The 26,717-nt window shown below is 39.8% G+C and overlaps 1 protein-coding gene across 1 annotated transcript in view; it reads right to left on the reverse strand.

Moving 5' to 3' along the window:
- eif4e3 (eukaryotic translation initiation factor 4E family member 3) overlaps positions 1–26,717 on the reverse strand; it is an 86,346-nt gene that overhangs the window by 10,492 nt on the left and 49,137 nt on the right. Inside the window, exon 2 of the mRNA XM_080183574.1 lies at positions 20,078–20,150. Within this exon, the coding sequence (XP_080039700.1) occupies positions 20,078–20,150 (73 nt within the window). The remainder of the gene's footprint in view (positions 1–20,077; positions 20,151–26,717) is intronic.

The following is a 26,717-nucleotide window of genomic DNA, read 5'->3' on the forward strand; positions in this document are numbered from 1 at the left end:
GATATTGGAACAGACACCCAAATTTTTGGTAAGATCAGGTTAGGGAGCAATAACTTTTATTTAAACAAAATCTGTGATTTAATGCACTTGCTAAGAGAACAAAGCAACAAGATTCCATGGGCTTTGAGCAAACAAAATAAACTTTACTATACAAGCTTAGAAAGATAAAAGCAATTTACAATCTTTATAGTTTATTCTAACATCCAGGGGACAGGGATACGAATTAACAGTCAAAAACGTGGCCAAACACACCATACTGCATCTTAAATGACCAACACAACCAAGACAGATTCAATGGATTTCTCAAAAAACATTTTGCAAAACACTGTTGCGTAAATGGCAACAATACATTTGAGTTACAATACTGGTGATGTTTTAGTGGTTACTGCTACAGGTAGATAGTTTGTCAATTATTTGAACAACTGAACACTAGTTTGCAAGCCATTTTTAAAAAAACTATTAGTAGAGTTCAATAAAGATGACATAGTTCTAGAAAACAGAGGAAGCGGAGAAATCAACATTATTCTTCTAGTGTCAAATCCACCTAATTAGACTCTTCAGTAAGCATGAAGAGAGTTTATCTTCATAGAATCATAGAACCCTACAGTGCAGAAAGAGGCCCTTCGGCCTATCACGTCTACACCGAACACAATCCCACCCAGGCCCTACCCCCATATCCCTACATAGTATACCCACTAATCCCTCTAAGCTACGCATCCCTGGGCACTAAGGCGCAATTTCTTAGCATGGCCAATCAACCTAACCCACACATCTTTGGACTGTGGGAGGAAACTGGAGTACCCAGAGGAAACCCACGCAGACAGGAGGAGAATGTGCAAACTCCACACAGACAGTGACCCGAGCCGGGAATCGAACCCAGGACCCTGGAGCTGTGAAGCAGCAGTGCTAACCCACTGTGCTAGCGTGCCACCCTTAGTTCTATTCTCATCTCAAAATTAGATTTTTCCCCCAATCCATTACTTTGGTTTTTGTCTTATGTCTTTCACAATCATTTTTTTGAAACACAGTACACTGTGATTGCTACTACCCAGATATTCCCCATGCCTAGTTCTCTGACTAGTTCTGCTTCATTTTCCATTACTGGATTCAGAAATGATTATTTTCCTGTTGGCTTTCTTAAATACTATGTCAGAAAGCAGTCCAGGATATACAAGAAAAAATATATCTGCCTTTCCCCCCATTATCTAACTTTTTTGCCAGTTTATTTAGGATTGTTAAAATCATCAATTATTTCATATATTTTATTCATAGATTTTCTTATATATTTCTTCCTCTACTTTTCTTGCACATTTTGATAGTCTGTAGAATACTTTTATTATAGTGATATGTAAAAGGATTGCAAATGTTGCTTTAAGAGCTGATCATATGATTTCATGGCAATGTCATTTGGGTTTAGGTTGTGTTTAGGCTGCTGTTCTACTTTCAGTTTGTATTCTGCAGTGAAAACAGCAGCTCTTCAATAAAACCTGTTGTGTTAGTTTGAATCCATTTGTGCAAATCACATTCCTTTCTTTCTATTAAAACCCCCAACCTCCAATGTAGTTAGGGTGTTGCAATGATCAATCCTTCTTGTCCTTTAGTCCTGAAGAGCAATAATAAAAATCCTGATCAGGAAATTTAATTTTTTATTTCACACAGGAAGAACAAGATAATTCACTCAAGAAAGTAATCTGCGAGCCCTCAAATCTTTCTAAATCAATGATCTTACCCATTATGACACTTCGGTTATATAGAATATGCAATTTCCTAAGAGTACTAATTTGGAAATATATATTTAAATTGTCTTACATTATTGTTCTTATCTATACATTCATAGTCAGGGAGTTAGTGGTAATGGCTTCTCTTCCTGCTTCTGCACCATTTTATCTTTTTGTCCCCCACGAATCTATCCTTGGCCCCTTACTATTTTTTCATCTACATGCTGCCCCTTTAAGACATCGGAAAAGAGACCTTCAGTTTCCCATGTACATGGATGACACCCAGCTCTATCTCACCACCACCTTTCTTGACACCTGTATTGTCCCAAAATGTCACACATCTAACACTGGGTCAACCAAATTTCATCTGACAAACTACTCGAAGGACTGAAGCCATTGTATTTGGTCCCCATCATAAACTATGTTTCCTAGCGATTGATTCATCCATCTCCCTGGCAACTGTCTGTGAATCAGACTGCTTGCAACTTCAGTAGCTATGAAATGAACTACCAACCACATACCCACACTACAATTAAGGCTGTCTATTTCTACCTCTGTTACATTGTCCATCCCCACTCATGCCTCAACCTATTTGCTGTTGAAATCCTTATCCTTGTCTGTTTCCAGTTGGCTTCTGCATTCCAACATACCCATTGGCCAGCCTGGCACATTCAACCCTTTGTAATCTTCACTGACTCATTCCTCAGGGCATTGCCCTGACCAATCAGGGTCAAGCTGCATGGTTTTAAATTGCAAACAATGCTTGGCAGTTAACTAAACGTCACCTCTGGCATGCTCCATAACTCTCTATTCACCTGACGAAGGGGCAAACCTCGAAAGTTTGTGAGCTTACTATCAAATAGATCGGTTGGACTTAAACCTGGTGTTGTCAGACTTCTTACGATGCTCCAAAGCAACAACTCTACTAATCAGTGTCTACTTGCCAACCAATCAGCACTTCCTTCTCATGTAATATAAATTGTTTTCCTCTTATTTTGGTAATCTTGCAAAGTAACCTAACAAAAAGATTAGACATGTTGTTTTTCTCAGCAATAATAATTGTGATATTAGATTCCTATTAATAATAATCAAATCAGTTAGTGAAAAAAGTCAAATAATCTAGCTTTATTCAGGTAAAAAACTCTTTTTATGGATGCCCTGTTTATTTATTCATTCATTGGATGCGGGCATTGCTCGCAGGGCCAGCATTTATTGCCCATCCTTAATTGCTCTTGAACTAACTGGCTTGCTGGGCCATTTCAAAGAGCATTTAAGAGTCAACCACATTGCTGTGGATCTGCAGCCTCATGTAGGCTAGACCAGGTAAGGGCAGCAGACTTTCTTCCCTAAAGGACATTAGCAAACCAGATAGGTTTTTTATGACAATCACAATCATCATTAAGACTTTTAATTTAAGATTTTTATTGAATTCCAGATTTTTATTGAATTCAATTTTCACCATCTGTTCTGGTGGATTCAAACCTGGGTCCCCAGAAGATTGCCCTGGGGGTCTCTGAATCACTAGTCCAGTGACAAGACCACTACGCCGCTGTCTACCCTAATTTAATCAAATTAGGAAGTCCAAAAGAGTCTAAAATAATCATTTAATTGCACAAATATAGACAACTTTAATGATACAAATAGGATAATACAAAGTTTATGATTTTGGCTTTTACTTCAGTAGTATCACACATACTTAGTCCAGTATACTTAACAGCCCTTTGAAACAATACCCAAGTTACCATAAGCAACAAATTGGAAGTTTCTTTCATTTCAAAACGATTGACATATTTGACACTTCTATCCTAAAGGTATTACAAGAGTCAAACCAACCAAAAACTGCATTGAGGGATGTAGAAAATCGGTCCGTACTATATTCAACTTTTCATCAAGTTGGCTAAAACTGGTACTGTCTGAAGTCTCTGGAGGTTGGTCATGAAAATAATAATGATTACGTACATTGACAGGCTCTGGAAAAATAAAACTTAAAAGCATTGAAAGAAAAACTCAAGTTTTGGCACGACAAAACAGATTTAGTTGACTCTCTTCCATCTTCTTCCATCGGGAGACAGATACAAAAATCTGAGGTCACATACCAACTGACTCGGCATCCTCTCTTTTCCTTCTCCTCTATGTACTCTATGAACAGTATGCTTTGTTTATATAATGTGCAACAATACTTTTCACAGTATCCCAATACATGTGACAATAATAAATCAAAAACACTTAGTATAGCAAGACAAATGTGACACCATGGATGCATTTAACCATGTAAAAGTAAACAACCTAGAAGAAATTCCAGTCTGTTCCATTCAAAATCTTTATTTAAAGATGGGACACTATGCTGTCAGGTTTTTAAAGCTTGCTGTATCTAAGGAAGAGTGTGATTTTTAAAAAAAATAGAAAGCATTGGAAGTATACACAGATCCAAAAGAATTTGAAAAAAAATCAAAAAGCTAAGTGATTGGGATGAACATCCTTCATGAGAATGGAATTAGGGAGGTAGAGTACTGAAGAAATTAATGGCCCGTTAATGATTTGGAAGAATACATTATGCCATGCAATTTATTTATTCTTTCAGTGGCAGTTGTATTTACATCAATTCCACTCAGTTTTAGTTTTGTTTTTAAGTCTACCTTTCAACTACGTACCAGACTCTCAGCATATGAAATCTATTTGCGGCTTTTCTAAGCATCTTCTCAAAATTACTGGCTGACTGCACAACTTTATAGTAATTTTCCTGGAATGGGTTATATGCCATTTTAAGAACTTATATAACACATTCTATGGGAATGCCAAATACAGAGACAACACTGTGGGAATAGATTTAGTTTTTATATGAACCATTTTTATTTTAGAAGACCCTGGATACCTAAATATTTTAAAAGCCATTTAAGCAAAGTACCAAGTGTATCATAGTTTCCATATCAATGATAATTTAGTTTAAAACAAACAGCACTAGACCTGAAAAATGACATGATAAAGCTTTCAAGTGCCCTCAAGTTAATGCCACACTACAAACAATGTTGTATTTTAAATATATATTCTGCCACTGTCACTGTGTCAAAATCCTGGAACACCATTCCCAACAGCTCTGTGGATGTACTTATACCAGCTGGACTGCAACAGTTCAAGAAGGGAACTCAAGGATCATTTGAATGGGCAACAAATGCTGGACTTGTCAGTAATATTCACTTCTGAGCAATGAAGAAAAAATAAAGACTAGATACAAGAAGCTATTGCATATTGAAACCTATGCCTACAAAAATGAACGTACACAATGAAACCTAAAACCAAATTATTATACCTAAGAAGGAGCATTCAAAAATCCAACAAGAGGTGTCTTTTCAGAGTGAGAAAGCACACACAATCTTATTTGTAAGTACGGAATAAAAGGTGAAGTGTTAACAAAGATAGCTTACCTTCAAATAAGATCATTCATGTTGAGGGCAACTCTTGTATTATGTTTTTGTTCTACAAGAGCATCACTGTATCACTTAACAACTCTCAACAATGTGGTCCATAAGAAATGCTCAACAAATGAAACAAAATATATTTTTTGAAACTTATCTAATGACTTGGTAAATTTATTCAATGTGTAACCAAGTCATTTCAGCCCAGGGAAATCTCATACTGGAGGAAGAGGGAGGATATCCGCTTGGATTGGTTTATAAAGAAATATTAGAGGTAGCATTCCTCTTAGCTCTATCAGATACTGAACTGAGTTGTGGGAAGATAACACTCCAGGTGCTGCCACCTCGAGCTTTATCTTTGATAAAAAACGTCATCATAAAATAGTACAGTCTGAATGAAGCCATTTGGCTACATAAGCTTGCAATGGCTCTTTCAAAGAGCAATATCAGTGTAAAATACAACCTCTTTGTCCTGACCTTACAGTTGTCTGCATCAGTATGATGGCTAGCCATGCAGAGTGATGCGGAAGTCAGATTCCAGAAACTACTCAAGTGCTATCAGTTATTGGTCTTATTCCCACATGGGGAAATTTGAACTAAGCAATAATACTATCCTTGCCAGTACAGACAGGAATTGATTAAGAAAAGGTATCTCAATATTTTCAGAGAATTTAATAGAAAGATACGAGATTTTTCCTATCATTGGTCTGCAAAAGTCTTCCGTAGCATCAACCTCAATATTCTCTATCTGACCTCAAAGTTCTGAGTTTATTATGATCCTGATCCCAGGATGAGGAGATCCAACTATTCAGCAAGCTATAGATAAGGTGTGTTTTTGGTTACTCTCCCCTCTTCAAAGTCAGAAAAACATGAAAATTGATACAAACATAATTATACACCAAAAAGCTCAATTGGTGGCAATCAAACGCAGAGAATAGGTAACATAGTTTAAGGAATACTATCAGATTAAAGGGTGCTACCTATTCAAAAGTTCTCTTTCTACTTCAAAGTGTCACACCATCATAAATGAAAATAGCATTAAATAAAACAAATAATCTAGCCAGTCACTACCTCTGGGGTAAACAAGTCAACTCTGGCTGGATCTATTCATAGAAGTTTGGTCTATAAAATTATTATATTTACCTAATGGTTTGATATCTGTGCTTCAGGCAGGTTGCCACTGACTGCCATTGAGAGCTATAATTTTAAATAACTGATGGCGCTGAAAATGACGCAGAAGTATGGCAGTGCATATTTTGCTATATTGGTAACCTGAGAATCTTGTCAGTTTATCGTCCCTAGACTCAACTTCAGAGCTGGAGAGTACATTTGTCTCGTCACTTGGCTCCTCTACAGATTGTCCTGTACTGCCAGCTCATGGCAACTAAAGAAGAAATGCACACTTTCAGGCACCATGAACATGTTCCTGGCTGCTTTCATTCCACTGTTGCATCTTCACAGAAAGCACAGCAAGGTGCCTTGCAAGCAAGTTTAAGAATGGCATGGAGAGACCAGCAATGAAGGATATGAAAAGATCAAACCTTTTCATTATTAAATATCACAATTGTGCTCAAAACCTCATCAGGCTAACAATACAGTGGACAGTCAGCCTTTAGGTGTTCAATGCACTCTAAATATCCACTGAGAACACTCTCCTCTGACTGAAATTTCCCAAGAACTATCACCAAGTAGATCTTTTTAGAATTTGTTCCAAATCTAGAATTTGTGCCCCACAGTATCTAGCAACCTTTAAGAAATGCCACTGGATATTCCCTGCGGTACACACAAAGGATTAAAGTGATGGGTCACTGCACTGCTAAATAGACAGTGTCCCAAAATAAAATCACTTATGTAATTTGTTGGTTTAATGGAAATACCGACAGTACACAGAAAAACAAATGAAGCATGTAATTAAATTCACTGTGCTCTTGAGTTTTGTAAACTTAAATTTAAATATAACTGCCTTGTAGGTCCATCTGTCTATCCTTTACAGTAATTGAATAGGAACTGCCAACATATTGTTAAAAAGGCTAATTTTACAGCACTTTAATATTCATTGAGCCATGAAAGTCTGAAATTCATGGGAATTATAGAAAGTGCATTTCGGCATGACTCCGGTGGTATAGATTTTCAGCAGCAAAGAGATACTATGTAACGGGAAGCTGAACAGATGGTCAACTTGAGATATGCTAAAAGCAGGGCCTTAATGCAAATATAATCTATCCTAAACACTCAACGTGATATTAACTCAAATTGGGTTTTTACATTCACATTTTAATATCAACATGATACTCAAGATGAAACAAAAACTTTGTAGAATTAAGAATTCATTTTTAATTATTCACCTGTAAACCAATGAGGAGTCTTAACAGTTACATCACCAAGATGCTGGAATTGAAAGTGGGAAACACAAACTTGAATTTCTTACAACACTTGTATGGAAGATTTTCCAAGGAGACAAATCTGCTGGTCTTGGGCAGATCATTAGATAAGGAAAGCTAGCTCTTCATGTTGTTCTGCATCGCTCCAGATAGAGTTGATTCTGGAAATGCACGAATAAAAAATGATCTAGACCACCTCATCATTGTGAGGGCAATAGTGTGGAAGGAATTCAACAAAGAGACTTCTAAATAATATTGTCCTGGTCTAAATTATTCAGCTCCTTCATAATGCTTCATCTAAAGATAAATACATTTCAACCAGGATATGGCCTGGGTAAAACACTCTGTTAGAGAGTCGGTGCAGGCTTGATGGACTGAATGGCCTCCTTCTGCACTGTAGGGATTCTATGATTCTAACACACCCACTTCATAAAAAAGTTATTAATGACTTTCTTCATTTATTCTTGCCTTCCATTCTTGAAAGTAGTAACACATACCAAACAACAGAAGGAACATTTTCATGTGCAAATCTGAAAAGTTATTATTCCCAGTTTATTGATTATTGGGAACATTTTGGCCTAACTTAAGGTTTTTCCAGGAGGGATCAATGGAGAGCATTCAGGAGGAGGGATCAATGGAGAGCATTCAGGAGGAGGGGTTGGGAACCTTGGGCCTCGAGGTAAACCATACTTGCCCACTGCTGTTCAAGACAGAATACGCTAAAATCCCTATGTAGTTTTGCGAATCCAGAATGACACATGCTTACGTCTAGGTCACATTGTTTTATGGAAACCTAGATATGCAGCAGATGGCTCAAAGCTGCATCAGGTAACCGATTCTACCAAAGTGGATGCTGCCAATTACAATTGATCAATTAACGGTGCAGGTTCACAAAGACTCCCAAATATTTTACTATAATTGCAGTTTTCTCCATTAGCCAGACAATAAGCAGATGTCCACTTTTTGGTGCTTGTTAATTATCAACACTCATCAATTTTTATCAGAAATCAAATAACAAAATATCAGCTGTTTACTGATACTATGGTACTCTGATGCAGATCTGTCATCACTGACATTTTTAAGCAACCAATTGGTTGTTAGGAAGCAAAACATTAAGAAATTTCATCTTCTCACACACAACTTTATAAATCATTAAAATGAATAAATCAACAGGAAAATCTTCATAAAAATGTACAGGTTCTTAGGTATGGAAGGAACTAACGACAAATTGACCAATTTATTAAAAATTGGCAGTGCTTCATGCATCAATGCTGCATTCATATATTCAAGACTATCCATAAACAAATCTCAAGACACACATAGCAATCAAAACAGATTATATTTGATACGAGAAAATCAGAGCTACATTGCTAATAAAATAGTTCTAATAATAGCTTTAGATTGAAAGTTCTATTTTGCATATTTTGTTCCAATTTATCAGCTAAAGCATACAGAGCAAATCTGTAGCTAATTGAATCAAACATTTAAGTTGGTTGATTGTGAAAAAGAGGAAATAAAAATGTGATTTAGAAATTGGTTCCATGTTCTGCTGGTTAATTGGCTGTTATTAGGACCTCTAAATAATGTGGTAGGTAGGAAGTATGTGCGTATTTCTGACCATCTGCCATTTTGAAAAAGGACAAAAAAGTGCATTATTTACCCATGACCGAAACAGGCTACAGGCACGTACAAATAAGGAATCCAAGGAATCTTCAGGCCTCCTCTCAGGACTGGTTTGTTAAGGCAGCCTACGCCAAGCTGCATTTGGATAAACAATGTCTAGGATTTCCTGCTAAGGAGTAAAAGGTTAAGTAACAACTGATCGAGCAGCGATCCAAGGTCCCCAATCCCCTGCAAGTTCTGTGGTCCCAAGACTCCCAGACTCCAATGCCCCATCTCATCTTCCCTGCAACTTCTTATCTCTAGTCTAGTAATTCCCAGCCTAATTCAACCCCCACTAAAGGCACGTCTGATATTCCATTATGCTCCAACGATGTCCTTTCAGGTCAATTATAATGGGTCCCAAAACCCAATATTAAGGGGGCCACAGACCTCAGTGTCAGATGCAATTTTGTGTGGGGCCCGAATTTCTGAATTGTTTGTCATGGGTTAGGTGTCTTCTGACACAACCAACTGTGTAAGAAGTCCAACAACACCAGGTTTAAGTCCAACCGATTTATTTGATAGTAAACTCACAAGCTTGAGGTTAACCTCTTCGTCAGGTGAATGGAGAGTTCTGGCCTCAGACAGAGCATATAAAGCACAGACAGTTTACAGATTAGTGATTAGAATGCGAATCTTTACACCTAACCTGCTATTCAAGTCTTAAAGTGGCCGACAATGTGAGTGGAAGGAGCACTGATCTCAGGTTAAAGAGATACGTGTTGTCTCCAGACAGTACAGTAAGTGAGGTTTTGCAAATCCAGGCAAGTGACAGGGGTTACAGATGGGTTCATGTCGCACTATCTGTAACCCCCGTGACTTGCCTGGGTTTGCAAAACCTCACTTACTGTACTGTTTGGAGACAATACACATCTCTTTAACCTGTGATCAGTGCTCCTTCCACTCACACTGTTGGCCACTTTAAGACTTGAATAGCAGGTTAGGGGTAAAGATTCGCATTCTAATCACTAATCTGTAAACTGTCTGTGCTTTATATGCTCTGTCTGAGGCCAGAACTCTCCATTCACCTGACGAAGAGGTTAACCTCGAACGCTTGTGAGTTTACTATCAAATAAATCGGTTGGACTTAAACCTGGTGTCACCGGCATCTCCACATCATGACAACCAACTGTGGTCATGGCACAAGTGATCGCTTGTCCATAACCCACAGAATGTTTACTGTGGTTCAGTGGTAACACACTCTCTTGGAATCAGAAGGTTGATAGTTCAAGCCCTAATTGAGAGGCCAGAATCCACAGTGACATTTCAATGCAATACAAAGGGAATGCCCCAATTTAAAGCATTGCTCTCCTTCAGGTAAAATGTTAAAACAAGGCTCCGTCTACCTTTTATGCTGGTGTAAAAGATCCCAAGGCACTATTTAAAGAGCAAAGTAATTCTACCCAGTATTCCAGCTGGTACTGCACAAAAAGTGATGACAAGAATTGAAATTGGTACAACATAGCAGAAAGTTGAAGTGTGAGAAAGAAAGATTTTCTACGATATTTTGAAGGAATTATGAAAATAGAAAAGATGGAAAATAACCAATTAAAGAGAACAAATCCAGCATTTAAGTACTGGTAAGCTATTAAATTGAAAACATCATAGGAGAGGTTCATCTTATTCTTACTAAATGTTTGCACAAACAGCTTCCGGCATTGATCATTGGATAGTAATCAGGAGATAGAACTTTGGCTGAGAATTTTGACGTCACTGAACAACCCGAACTATCAGCAGGCTGAGAACAGCTAATTCAGCAAGGACCAGTAATGAAACCTGGCATTGAACAGTTTCTCCTGCTTAAGTTGCACATTTAACAACTGAGCTACCAGAAAAGTTAATACTGATTTTTTGTTTTAAAAAGCAGCATTTATTTTGGATAACTATTAATATCACTGGAAAAATGTGGGAATATGGATTTAATTAGATAACATTATGGGCGTCCCCTTGTCCTCACCTTTCACCCTACCTATTCATCCGCCATTTGTCTGTCACTCCTGCATCATGCCAAAACAATATCTTCCCCTTACCTTCCGGCATTCTGAAGGATCTGTCCCTTTTGCGACATACTTGTTCATCAATACCCCTTCTCCTTCCCATGGCATCCTTCGATAAATGCAGGATGCTTAACAGCTGTCCTTTTATCTCCTCCCTTCGCACTGACAAAGCAGACCCTAAGTACTCTTTCCAGGCAAAGCAACGATTTACTTGGGAGTTCTTTCAATTTCTTATACTGCCTTACGTGGGGAGGGACTTCTCCCCACCGGGCCCCCTATCCTCTACCTTTTCATTTATTTAAAAACTTTTCACATTTCCAACTTTTCCTAGTTCTGATGAAAGAACATTGACCTGAAACATTAACCCAGTTTCTCTCTCTACAGATGCTGCCTGACCTGTTGAATATTTCTACCATTTTCTATTTTCATTCAGTGTGAAGTTCAGCTAAAGAAATGTATCTTCATTATTGTACGTTAAGTTGTTTAAATTTACATCTATACATTGACTGTTTTATATTGTATTTAATACTCAACGTAACTAATTAGGTGACAATGTTGTTCAGTTCTGCAAAATGATGAAATATGTAGAATATATCAATCAGTAAAAATAAACTGCAGAGTAATATTGCAGCATCTGGTGGACAATGTTATGAACAGCAGATCCAACTGTTGATTTACTGTCAACTTAAGCCAATGCTTGCATCTGAGTGTCGGACAAGTTCGGTTTGTGGTCCTTGAATAAATAACTAAATTAGAATATGCTTGTCAGTAGGCAGAAAATATTGAATACTACTTAACAGTGTTAGTGGCACAGTGAATGAACATTTATCAAAGAATGGTCCTAATATGAATGAACCCAATGAAGTGTTTCAAAGGGAAAAATGTAAAAATGACTAAAATTCCAAATTTAGATGAGACTGGCTTCAATGGAATGAGACAGAGACTGTATACAGTAAAGTCAGCAAGTCCGTTAAAATAACGGAAGATCAGTAGGAGGCTGTCAAAAAAATTCAATGTGATCATAGGAAGATTACAGTACAGGAGGCAGCTATTCAGCCTGTCAATTTTTTTCTTTATTGTTTAGTCCTTCATGGAATATGGGCATTGGTGGCAAGGCCAGTATTTGCTACCCATCTTTAATTGCATTTGGAGGTGGTGGGGGTGATCCACCTTCTTGAACTGTTGCAGTCCATCTGGGTACAGGAGTATCTACAATGCTGCTGGGAAGGGAGGTCCAGGATTTCAATCCCATGATGGTGAAGGAAAGGCAATATAGTTCCAAGTCAGGGACGGTGGTGTGGAGAGGAATTTGCAGGCGATGGTGTTTACATACACCTGCTGCCTTGTCCTTTAAGTGGACAAAGTCACAGGTCAGGAATGTGCTGTTGAAGTGCCATAATGCAATGCTGCAGAGCAACCTGTACATAATATCCACTGCTGCCACTGTGCATCAGCAGTGGAGGGAGTGAATGTTTAAAGATGATGGGTGGGATGCAGATCAAGTGGAATGCTCAGCCCTGGATGGTGTTGAGCTTCTCAGTTTTGTTGGAGTTGCACTCACCAGGTTGGTGAACAATATTCCAGCACACTCATGACTTGTGCCTTATTGACAGTGGACAGGCTTTGGTGAATTATTCTTCACAGAATTCCCAGCCTCTGATTTGCTCTTGTAACCACAATATTTGTGTGCCTAATCCAAGCAAGCTTCTGCTCAATGGTAACCCTCAGGATGTCAACAGTAGAGGGTTCAGCAATGGTAATGTAATTGAATGTCAAAATGGAGATGGTCATTGCCTGACACTTGTGGCACAAATGTTATTTGACACTTATTAACTGAAGCTTGAATGTCACCCAGGTCTTGCTGCATTTGGACATGGATTTCTTCAGCATCTTGAGTTGTCACAAATGTAGTAAACATTGTTTGTGGATGATTGCACACTTTTGATGGCAGGAAGGTCATTTATGGAGCAATTGAAGATGGTTGGGCCTAAGACACTATCCTGAGGAACTCCTGCAGTGATGTCCTGGAGTTGAGATGATTGTCTTCCAACCACAACAACAATTTTCCCCTGTGTGTGTGTCCCCTGAATCCCACTGACACCAATTTTGCTAAGGCTCCTTGGTGCCACAGTCAAATGCTGCACTTATGTCAAGGGCAGTCTCTCACATCTCACCTCTGGAAATCAGTTCTTTTGTTCAAGTTTGAATCAAGACTTGAATGAGGACAGGACCTGAGTGATCCTGGCAAAACTTGCTAATCAAGTGCCGCTTGAGAGCACTGTTGATGACTCCATCACTTTACTGATAATCAAGAACAGATTGATTAGGCTGGGTTGGATTTATCCTTTTTTTTTGAATACAGGACATACCTGGGCAATTTTCCACATTACCAGGTACTTGCCAGTGTTTTAGCTGTGCAGAGTCATCTTAGATTGGGGCATGCAAAGTCTGGAGCACAAGTTTTCAGTACTATTGCCAGAATATTGTCAAGGGCCATAGCCTTTGCAGTACCCAATGCCTCCAGCAGTTTTGTGATATCTCATGGAGTGAATCAAATTGACTGAGGACTGGCATCTGTGATACTGGGGGCTCCAGAGGAGGCCGGGATAGATCATTCATTTGACACTTCTGGCTGAAGATTGTTGCAAATGCTTTAGCCTCATCTATTGCACTGATGGGTTGAGCTCCTCCATCATTGAGGATGGGGATATTTGTGGAGCTTCCTCTTCCAGTGAGTTGTTTAATTGTTCACCGACATCCACACCTCATATGGAAGGACTTTAGATTTGATCCGTGGCTATGGAATTGCTTCACTCTGTCCATCATTTGCTGCATATGCAGTTTTGCATTCAAGTAGTCCGGTGGTGTAGCTTCACTGGGTTGACATTTCATTTTTAGGTATGCCTGGTGTTGCCTCTGGCATGCCCTCCTGCACTTTTCATTGAGCCGGGGCAGGGTGGGGGGGGGGGGGGGGGGGGGAGGGGGAAGGTGGCTGCTGATCCCCGGCTTGGTGATAATGGTAGAGAGGGGGATACGCTGGGCCATCAGGTTACAGGTTATGGTCGAGTACAATTCTGCTGCTGCTGCTGATGGTCTACAACACCTCACTGATGTCCAGCCTTGGGTATATACTGCTTTCACTGGCTTCCCTGGTGATTTCCTAGAAACCTGACCTAGATCACTTTCTGTTTTGAGCTTGCTTTTTGGATTGTTTTGGGAATAAACCGAGGACAAGCTTGTCCAACTTGATCTCTCCCTGTCTTGTCTGAAATTCAGTGCATTTATCCACGTTCAGTTAAAAGTCTGTGTGTGTGTGTGTGTGTGTGTGTGTGTGTGTGTGTGTGTGTGTGTGTGTCCCCGTATGTGTGTGTGCGCGTGCGCGCTCACATGTGTTTACAAATTGTATGTTAACCAGCTTTTGCAACTTAGTTTTTAAAACTTTTGTTTCATAATAGATCAATCATTATGAGTTTATTGAAAGAAACCTGGTTAAAGTTTATTTTATTCTGGATCAAACAATAGCGGAAGTACACAACTGGCCATTCTGGTGAGTGACTTAGTCATTTCTGTTTATGGCATGACCTGTGGAGTAGTGGAGCCAGAGAAACTACACACTCCTCAATCTTCGTTGTAACAATATACCTTTTACCAGTCCAAAAATAAATTTATCACACTCTTGTCAACTCAACCAACTGGGTATTGATGCTACCACTGTCCTTTTTATTCATGCAACTTTGCTGGCAAGCCTATTCTGAGGCAGTTTCTTAAAAGGTTTTTGGAAGTCCATGTACATCACATTAACTAACTCAACACTGATCAATTTAGTTAAACATGATTTGCTCTTAACAAATTTGCATTGGCTATCCTTAACTCGTCTACACTTGTCCAAGTGATCATTATGTTATCCTGGATTATGATTTCCAAAATCTTTACAGAAAGAATATATAGAATAAGTTTATACAATTAAAAGGCAAGAATTCAATTTACCACAAGGACTGCCACAGACAACTAAAAGATAAAAGTTTGCTTCCGTGCCGCATATCTCTATGACAACATATAAGTGGAAAATCCTAATAGGTTAGTAAAGATTTTTAAACCATTAGACATCAAGACACTGACAGAACTACCAGCATTGAGTTAAGTGACTTTAAAACAGATTTATAAGCTAACAAAAAAGCAGTTTACACACATATGAAATGCAGTAAGAGATCTAAACAAGTGATTATGGTTTTAAAAAACATATATGCTGATATTTTGAGTGTATTAATGTACTTTTAAGAATCATTGTTCCCTTTAGCCAAAGGCAGATTGCCACAAAACATCATGGTAAAGGGCATTAGGACAAAGCCATGTCCTAAGGGAATACTAAAGTCTTGGAAATACATAAGCTTTATTAGCAGAGTTTCTAACAGTAAGAATATTTAGAATACAATCAAATTTCATGAACAGGATTTATTCACTGTCCAGATAAGGTGGATGAATGCCTGGACGCAAAATCATGTGTTAGTCTGACTTGACAGTGACTTGAAGGGAAATTTGTGGGAATGTTATCCTTCAAAGTTAATGGCCAGATGTCTGGTTACTAAGGGATACAGGATGTTGAGTTAGCCAAGACAGCAGTTTGCTTCCAGTTTCTATGACGAGTGAAATACCATTATGCCAGAGGGCAGATTGGCTAAGGTATATGACAGGTATTATTGTTGATTTATGCATATTAAAGATGATTGATTGCTAGCTAACGAAAGGCAGGAGTAATTGATAACAAAAACTACAATTGATCTATTTTGAATTGTATAATTTGGAATTCATTGAAAAGGTCCAACTGCTCCAAGTCGGGAGCTGCCCTGACTTTTGATGATTTCTCCTAGCGGCCGGTGGTCAAAATAAAGGTTATGTCTTTAACTGAGACATAACTGAGGCTTCAGTGTTCTATTGTCCGAAATTTCTGAAGGTACCCGGACACCTCGAAACCACCACAACGCAAGTTGTAAAATAAGAAGCACAATACTGGTGAATGGAAGAGATAAAAAGAGAAACAAAGCAGATAGGAAAGCTATCAAAAGAAAGTATGAAAAGAAACTTGCATGGGTCATCAAAATCAACAAAGAAATCTTTTACGATTAGGAAAAATGCAGTCAGAAGCAATGTGGGGGCCCTTGAGCACTAATAATAATAGTGCTGCCAATGATGAGGAAATGGTAAACATGCTGATTAATTTCTTTGCATTAGTCTTTACCGTATGGGAAGAGGTCAACATTCCAGATATTCCAAGAAAGCTTTTACTGAATCAGCAACAATTACTCAAACAAATTAACAGAAACTGTCAGAGAAATTAATGGCACTAAAGAATGACAAACCATCAGAGCCAGATGGTTTCCACCTCAAAGATTTAAAGGAAGTAGGTGAGAACATTGCTGATGACCGAACTATAATCTTCCAAACTTCTCTTAATTTAGGAATTGTTTCTTTAGATTACAAATTGTGGTGATCGTTTCACTGTTTAGGATAAGTGAGAAGGGGAAACCAGGGATTAAATGCAGGTGGCCTGGCATTTATGGACAGGAAATTGCTGGAGTCTATGACAATACAGCTTGAAGATTTTCAGCTAAAATTAAAGAGAGGCAGCATGGATCTTTAAAGGGTAGATTTATGCTTGATGAATCTCAATTTTTTGAAGTAGTGACTGAAATTGTGGATAGGGGAATGTTTATGCATATAATTTATATGGGCTTCCACATTCATTTGACCATGCTAAAGCTCTTGGAATTGATGGCAAATTATTGGCCTAGTTAGGAAATTCACTGAACGGCAGGAGACAGAGTATGCATAATGGGCAGATACTCTAATTTCAGGATACGAATAGTTGTGTTCTGTAAAGATGTAAATTGGGGTCTTGGCCAGAGTATATAATCGGCTTTACTGTGATAAAAGGCAAACGATGTAAAGAAAAACTGGATTGTAAGCAGTGGAGATGGAAGCCAAAAGGTATGGAAAGATAATTGTAATATTCGAGGAAAACTGTAGTTTTTTCACTTACCTAAATTCATTCCTACAATTTGGATTTTTTTTTGGCTTAAAGATTAGCAATAACATAGAAATTAAAAATGGGAATCATAACAGGCCTATCCTACAGCACTGCATAGTTAGACTTTCAACCAAGATAGTCTCATTATTGGGGAAGCCGGATTTGGCCTGGTTCAGTAGGTCAATAGAATTGTTCAGAATTATGTTATGGATGAGGAGAGCCTTGCTTGAGGAGGCCATTTTGACATGGCAAGATTCAGGTCTGTAATGGCAGCAAGAAGTTTTGTGGTAAGTACATTGGGACACCAGTAGGGGTATGGTGGGATAAGAAGACATGTTAGAGGCCAGAACAGGAAGAACAATAACAAGAGAAACAAATCAGAAAGGAAACTCATGGTTTATAACAGCACATTCAATTCATAATTAATTTCACTGAGGTAAGCTGTTAGAAGTTTCTAATCATTATCAGCAAATATCAACAATGCTAAAAACCAAATTTAAACACTGGTGGCATAGCATTAACTTGATATACCTTGGACAGTACAGATTTGCAAACATACAAGCAGGCAAATGAAAGAATAAGACTGTAAATATTAAGTTTCCATTTGGGGATCTAAAAGGAAGAAACATGAATACAAGATTAAAAGCAAGAGATTTAGGATAAAGAGGATTTTTGTTTAATACCCAGAGGGTGAGGCTGTGGAAATCATTATTGCAGTTTGTTATTAAAATAGAAACCAGATTAACATCTAACACCGGTGGGAAATTCACTGGATCGCATTGTGCCTATTTCTCATTTGGAAAAGAGGGAGTACAGCAAGTCAGTTGGGGTGGTGACGTTACAGGGTAACTTATTTTATCTAGTCAGCTTTAGAAACACTTCTCACGATGGGCCCTATTTTAACATTTTCATTCTAAGTGCTGGGCGGACTTGAAACTGGGAGTGTTTCAGGTCAGGTTTTTAGACCTGTTCTCAGGTGCCCCTGAATTGTGCTGCACAAGCAATTCTGAATTGTGCTGCACAAGCCTGTGGGCGGGGCTTAACGCGCCCCAAACATTGCAGCTCTGATCGGAGCCTTCAACTGTGCCTGCGCAGATAAAAATAGAAAAATGCTCCCCTGCCACATCGCTCCTGGGCCAGATAATGCCTCCCCCTGGTCTCCACAAACATTGCCCCCCCCCCAAACATAACTGACCACCTTATCCCCACATCCCCCACTAACCGGACCGATTGAGGCCCCCTGCACCCCCTTTCCCTTCCCATTGATCACATGCAGAGTGGCAGCGGACCACTCCTTCCCCCCACCGATCTGAGCCAGTGAGCTGCCAGAAGTTCTGAACTTACTTCCTGAGAAGTTGGAACACCCGAATCAAACCTTCGCAGACCATGTTTGTTTTGTACTGAATCTGGATGGACTAATGGGGTGGTACAAGGGGAAATGCTGGTAAAGTTGGGTGTCCAGCCCATTAATTCAATTTAAATGCATTCAAATGCATTTAAATTGCCGCTGCACCCATCTTGGGCATGGCTCTGATCACGGCCATTTTCAGCCATTGGTAAAAGAGGAACGGCCATGGATGCGGTCATGGATCGCGCTACTCGCCTCACGTGCGACTTTATCAAGTTTTCACGCTCGAAAATAGGCGCAACTTGATGGTAAAATCGGGCCCAATGACTCTGCTGATGTTGCTTTTCTGCTGTCAGCCAAAACAGATGGGTGGCAAAATCCTTTCCATGTAGTCTGCATTCATGGAGCTTTCCTTCTCCCAATTTCAGAGGGATACGAGTGTGCTTCATAATTGTGACTACTCATTTATACTTTCTAGTGCAGCACAGCTGCAATAATGAACCCATTAATAATACTTATTAACATCTACACATAGGAAAAATAAAAATCGCAGTCATCCACTGATTAGAATCAACTACACATCCTATTGTTGCATGATGTTTGCTGAGTAGCACAAACTGACAGCTAATTTCACAGAGTGAAACCAGGCAAATGGAAAGAAAGACAATAGCGAACCAGATCGTCTGGTCTCTGGATGTGCATGATGCACTTCAGGACTATTTGGAAGTCTGTTTGCAATAACTCACTGGGAATTGCCCAGGAATTTTGAACTACCTCTGGTTTAGAACCCTCTGAAAAGTCTCCGAATCTGGGCAAGTGTTGGAAACTTTGGACAATTTTGACATACTTACCTGGATAATTACCCAGCCAGAAAAATCCTAGTTCCCCACCTGACCAGAAACTGACACACTCTGGCCTGACAATCCCTCATATCAACCTGCCCCCTTACTGGTTCATTCACACACTGTTTAGAAGTCCCAAACCTTTTCCTTGTGATGGTGAATACTTATCAGAATACAGCAGCTAGCATCGTGAAATGGAGGCGTGGCTCGTCTCCTCCCCAATGAAGTAGCGCTATGAGGGAGCAGCCACTCTGCATTTCTGAAGAGGCCAAGGTTGAAGACCTGACCAGAAATGTGGAGCTCCATCGTGGTGCAGAAAGGTAGGAACAGTTCATGGAAAATTCGAGCCTTTTCACAATTGAAAATATAGGCCATCTTGGAAGAGGAAGTTTGGAAACAAAACTAAGAAATAGCAACAGAAACTTCTCAAACACTTTATAGCATAAAAATACCAATGGCAAAGTTAAATGCAACAATCACCTTTGTTTGTAACTTCATACCTCTGGAAAGGGACAATGGCCCATTAATTCTTAAGTCACTCCAATGAATTACATACTATTTCTTTTCAATATGCTTGACAATACTGATTGAACAGCAGTATATTGTGCACAATTTTTAGAAAGTGTACAGAAGAGTTATTTAAGGTTTTTATTTTGAAGACTTCTTCCACATACCCATGTTTTCTCCTCACCTGTACAGTTTGCACAGTGTAAATTTTTTTCAGGTTGGATTCACACTCTGCTGCAGTAGTTCCAGGTACTGACCTAAAAACAAAGAAAAAAAACTAATTTCAGGCTTGATACTCAAAACAACGTGTTTTAGCCAAACGGAGACCAACATTTCTGATGCATTTTACAACTTTTAATCCAACAAATTAACAGTATGAACTCAGGAGAAGTAGGTTCTGATGGAGTAAAATTCCACCAATCTGGAAAGTGCTTCATTCCAATTCCCTGAAACTTTAATCCTGTAATTGAAATTGGCTCCCACTTCAGTTTCCATATTTCACTCTTGCATAAAGAAGGTTCAAAGTTAACCACCAATTTTGGCATAGTCATACCGAGATTCCATCAGTGTAAACAGAGTTAATGGGCCAAAACCTCTGGTCTCCAGATTGTAAGTGACCTGCTACATGACCGAAGATGTGCATCACAGTCTGTGGAAGCCCTGATGTGCTGACCTCTGTGGGAATTGCCTGTGAAGTCTCAACTTCGGATTGGGCAATTTTTGCTTTCTGGGATGCTCTGTAAGTGTCTCAGACGCTGTACTAGAGTCAAAGACTAAAGCCAGTTCCACACTCTTATCTGGGTAGTTATCCATCAAGTGTTAGGAAGATTAAAACCTTGGCTAACGTGGGTAATTACAAAACGAAACACCTTCCCCAACTCACCCCCGCCTCTCAAAGGAGTATTCATGATTCACTACCTCTCCCCCGACACACTGACTAGCTCCCATGCCTTTGACTCCAAGTTCAATCAAAAATGCTCAGTCAGTATTCAATAACTCTGGGTCTGCAGCTCTGCAGGCAAAAATAATGCCACAACCCTTAGAGAAAGAATTTCTCACCGTAAAACCTCCTCAAACATGATTCACTCTTCTCCCCCATCCTGAAGCCCAAATACCAACCTACCTTCCCCCCCCCCCCACCTTTGAACACAGTTTAAGGAAGGATGGCGATGAGGAAAATTTATTTTCCCTCAGAGGGTTGTTAGCCTGTTGAATTCTCTTGCCTGAAGAGCAGTAGAGGTACAGTTATTGAATAATCGATAAGGCTGAGTTAGGTAGATTTTTTACTGTCAAGGGATTCATAAAGTTTAGAGGAAACACAGAAAAGTATAGGTCACAATCAGATCATCCATGATCTTATCAAACAGTGGGACAGGCTTGAGGGACTGAATGGCATATTTCTGGACCTAATTCAAATGCTCATATGCTTAACTTACTAACTACTGTCATTGCTGCTGGCCGGAGGATCTGGACCAATACATTTTATAGAAATAAGTTCAATGAGTTTAGAAAATACTATACTGCAAATACTGAAAATATAGTCCTGCAATACAAAGTTCTTGACACTGGAGGATGCTATATTACTTGGATAATTCATATGAAGTCTCATAACAATAGCCTTATTGCCAGGGTTTTGCATCAGGACTTCCTGGGCATGTATGATATTTAACATTTTTCATTCTTAACATGTCATGGTGCTACTGCAATATAAATTCTGCAAAAGGGATTGTGTTTCAAATAATGCATTACAACTTGTTTTGCTAAAAGTAACTATCAAATCTATCAACAGGGTTAATTTGGTATAATGGTATTGAAACCAATAAGAAGCAATAGGCCGAGAGATTCAAACATGACATGGAGCTGTCTCCATTGACAAGCTAATGATCAAATAGTGGGCACTGAGTAGCTATATCAATGTGTAATTTGTTGATTTTTAATTAAGTGGATTTGAGAAGAATCTGGCAAGGTTACAGTTAACCAGAAAGCCAAAACCTATGAAAGTCTGGGTCCAATTTTAATTATCATCTGAACATTTATGATTAATCTTTCATTGCTTAAATTGTTTTCAGTAGATCCTAGGTACAAGATAGACTGCAGTCTGATTCAATAGTCAGCACAGATGCTTCCAGGAATATCAAAAAAATGCAAGATTTTAAACAGAGGTATAGAGAAAAGTCATAGCTAGAATCTATGAGCAAATAAAGAAACACAACTAAGGCAACCTCAATCACGAACATACAGAGAAAACGGATTATACTGCTGAACTCATCAGGGACCTATATTTACAGGGAGGATGGGAAAGTGTGGGGCAAACTCGATAAGGCTGCTGCATTCAACTGCAAAACTGCTTCATAATCTTTCTCTTCCCGTTTCCTGCCTGGCAGTTGGACAAATTGACCGGCTGACTGGTTGCCAGCCAGGAAAATCAGCAGGAGGGGACTCTTCCGGAATAAAGAGGGAGCTACAGGACAGACACATATGTTTGCTAGGGATGAGTTCACCACTATTCATCCTATCGAGCAGGTTAATGTTGAGACCCATATATCTAACTAACTGTTCAAAGCCCATGCCAGAGTTCAGACAGTTCACCTCTGCTGACACTGTAGCATAGTACTGAGGGAGCACTGCACTGATGGAGGTACCAATTTTCAGTGAAATGTTATACTGAGGCCTATCTTTTTAGATGGACAAGCAGATCCCATAGCATTTTTCAAAGAAGAACAGCGGGGTTTTTTCAATGTTCCAGCCCTGCATCACCTGCCTCTTTTTCCTATACGACAACACTTCAAAATTACTCCACTGACTGAAAAATGCTTTGGAGTGCTCTGAATTTAAAGACGAATCTTGGAAACTGATTTTCTTTTATACTATTTCCATTACTCAGATTTGATTTAATGTCTCCGACGCAACTCCCACTGGTAGAACCGGATGTTGTGGGACTCTGGCGTGGGTTTATTTTGGCTGGCTGAACCTTGATCACGTTGTGACCAGCCATTCAGGACGATATGGGTTTGCTGCCAGATCATGTGGCAGGGATAGTTCTGACGTCAGAATGGCTCACATCACCTGATGGCTGTGCAGGAGTTGGTGTCATATTTAAACAGCAGCCAGCGCTGTGTTAGAGTTGGAATTCAACTTGCAGGCTATGAAAGCTCTGCAGTTTAATTATTTGGCAGGGGCATTTCTGAGATTCCAAAATAAAAAGCCATCCAAGGTCCAGTGAGATAGGTCCACCAGCACCTCTAAATTTCTTTCTGTGCCATGTGAAAACGTCTCAGATGTCACAGTCAAATCAGGGGACCACCACACTGTTTAGTGAAGGTTCACTGCTTGATCTCCTCCAGGCCATCACGAGCAGTGATATCATTTCCCAGTCATGTCATAAAAGGCAATATCAGCTGATGGAGGAGGCCTGGATGAAGGTCGCAGTGGAGATGAGCAGTCATGAGGTGCATTCAAGGGACTGGGTACAGATCAGGAAGAAGTTGAATGATCTATTCCACACCTTAGTAAGTTTGAGTGACCAACTGGCAAAAACTTGTCTTGAAAGTGGGCAGGCGCAGAAGGGACTTGCAAGGCATTGATGTGTTCACTGTAATTCTCATCAGATCCCTATTTGCATTGCATGCATGATAGGAATCTGCTTCTTCCTCTCACCTTTGAGTGTGCCAGTTTTGGAGTGACAGATGAGCACTGTAATAGTTCATGGTACACAGAGGCTGTCTGGCAATAAGGATTATATTGGCATAACATGAAGGCTCACTAGCTGTCACTTTAGCTTGAAGGACAAGAGAGTGCACAGATATAGGCACAGGGCAAACACAAGGGGAGGAGTGGCAAACACCAGGCCATTAATTGGTTAGCTAGCTGTGATAGAAGCATTGGAGCTGGCATGGGAGTAGCACCAATCACAAACTGATCCTGGGTTACAATGTGGCAAGAACAATAACAGCTACGTAACCATAGATGATGAAGGCTGTGGAAACCTAGGCCACTGACAGTAAGGAGATTGTTGGAGGACAGGCTCTTACTGAGCTCCTGGTGGATGAAGGGCCTTGGATGAAGGCCACATTCAGCCTCTGAAGTTGCAGAGTTAAACAGAAAAAAACTCTGGCACAGCTGCCTGAGATTTTGAGCAAACATACATGGTTGATGGAAAACTCCATCCAGGTCATGTTTTCTGTTAAGTCTTAAGTAGGCGAGTGCGTTGCTTCTTGCATGGATAGGTTCACAACCATCATGGAGGGGCAGACCCAGAAAACTGCACAATAGATGCCTAATGTCAGCATGAATCTGCAGATCACACAGTAGGTACTATGACAACAGTGTTGCAGTGGGTCAGTAAGAGGTGGACAGTGCTCCTGGACATCGTTCCAGAAGCACCTTCATCCATGGAAAGCAGGAAGTGCCACAGCTTGCCAAAAGGAGTGTGGAGAGGCCAGCTGAAAAACTTGAGGGGAACTCAGGGTACTCCAAGGGTTGCCAGTAGCTTTTCATCCCCTCTGCTTGTGATCCAAATGCCTTCAGCAGCAGAGGTCACAGTGCAGACATGCACAGATGCAGGAGCCCCCTACTTGATCTGGCCCAAGAAGATGGCTGCTGTAGTCAAAAGCCACAAGGCAAAGAGAGCAGCAAGCTGCCTCAAGTTGTCACAGGATAACTTGGGAATGTACCTCACCACAGCAATGTTTTAAGAAGGGCATGTAAACACACCACAGTGATTTCCTTTATTTTGACCATTATTATTCCATGTATTTTGAATTAAATCTGTTTGTGTTTTTCAGATCTATGTGATTCAGTCACTGAAGGCATCATGATGGGAGGCAGGGCAAGAATAGGAAGACTGCTTATGGGCATGATGTGTGCCTGCTTTGTTTAGCAGGGATCATGTCAGCATAAAGGATGGGACTGGTAGGATTTGTACACGATTGAGATTCAATGCTAATAGCACGCAAGGAAAACTTTTGCCCAGTTAGTGCTCACTGCATAACCAGGTGCTGAAATCGAGGCAGGGTAAGGTTGTTTCACGTCTCTATTACATCAAACTGCACCTCTATGGCTTCTGCACCATATAGATGCTGATGTCGCTCCGCCCAAATCTCCTCATCACCAAATGAGGCATTTGCTGCCTTTTCTTCATCTGGGTTCAGGCGCTCTCCCCAATGCAAGGTGAGATTGTGGAGGGCACAGCACAACGCATCATAATGATATATGAAATCCTCTCTGGGTCATATTACCTTTATAAGCAAGTGAAAAGCTCCTTTAGTGCTTTAGTAACCCCTTCGCCTGTTCAATGATTGTCTCTGTGGAACATTGTTGGTATCATATATTTCCTCCACTTCAGTGCAAGGCTCTTTCGTGGGCATCACAGCGCATATCTGGAGAGGAAATCCTCAAGCCCCAAGGATCCATCTTCTATGCTGCTACCATGCAGTGAGCATCGCAGTATGTAGACATAATGAAGGCTTTCTGTAACTGGCCCACACCTGAAGAATCTTTTTCTAATGACCATACATTACCTGCATATTTAAAGAGTGGAAATTCTTCCAATTTCATGAAGGCACCTGGCTGTCCAGAGGCAACGCTGGAGTTGTAATGCAGTTGATTACACCCTGCATTTGTGGAAATGCTGCCCTCCTGAAAAGAGCTGGTGACCTTCTTGATAGAGATGTGTAGCTGCACATATAAATCCTGAAAGGAACAAGTGGCACAAAAATTCACCACATCTGTAACTAAGCATGACTGACATGGTGTTACTACAATAGGCTCCTGGGTGGATATCAGCCTGCATAATAGTGCCTAGCTCAGTTATAGATTCAATGCCCCAGCATTTTTGCCCAGATACTTATCATAGCAATTTTTAAATCCAAGCACATTCACCTTTATAGTGCTTTAATTCTATTGCGAATCTCTGTAAATGGAGATCATACTTGTGAGGTCACCATCAAGGCCTGTGTCATATTCAGGCTGGTTCCAAAAACAATAGATGCAAGATTAATACAATTCTCATCCAAAGCTACACCAGCTCGGAAAGAACCCGTGATACACTGTCAGCTTCAACTGGGTGGATTTCAACAGCCATGGGAGACCCATGGGGTTTTCACTTAATTTGGCAGGTAATGCCAAATTCATATTCAAAAGGATTTAACATGCTTATTGATGAACTGAATTACTTTCCTATCACAAGCAGGTGGCTTTGTGTATCAGTGCTCTCCTAAGGACAACTGGGGTTTTCTCGCTGCCAAATAACTTATGCACAGCCTCCCCACAATTCCCTGTTCTCGGCTGCTGCCCTCTTTTCTGCTGTGATGAACCGGATTAAATTTTGCTCATTGAGTCAGTTTAACACCTTTTTGTTAAAGCATAATTTCAAGGTGAACTTGACACGTATATGTGTAATGATTCATCATCAAATTACAAATGATTAATGTCCTATCTAAGGTTGGTTAATAATGTTGTGAAGTTGGAATACAGTAATTGTAGATTGGTGTTTGTAAAATTGTAAAATGCTAGGGAGAAAAAAACTGCATGGTCTTTTAAAAAGGTAGTGCTTTTTCTATGTTTGGAGCGTTAAAAAAAGTAGATATAGAGCCCCAAACTGAAACATTTGTATCAAAAGGTGAAGCAGCAGTTTTTAAACAAGACAATAGACTTTATGAATTTAGCCAATTTGAATAGGCACTTAGGTATCAAGAATCTATTAAATTTAAATCTGATGGTTTTGACAACTTAGAACTAGTCCCATCGTGGGAAATATTGAAATGTTCTTTGAGGTGGTAACAAGGAAGTTAGATAACGGAGAACCAATGGACGTGACTTATGTA

This window comes from Carcharhinus amblyrhynchos, chromosome 3 (genome assembly GCF_965287045.1).
Source record: "Carcharhinus amblyrhynchos chromosome 3, sCarAmb.v2.hapA, whole genome shotgun sequence".
NCBI lineage: Eukaryota > Metazoa > Chordata > Chondrichthyes > Carcharhiniformes > Carcharhinidae > Carcharhinus > Carcharhinus amblyrhynchos.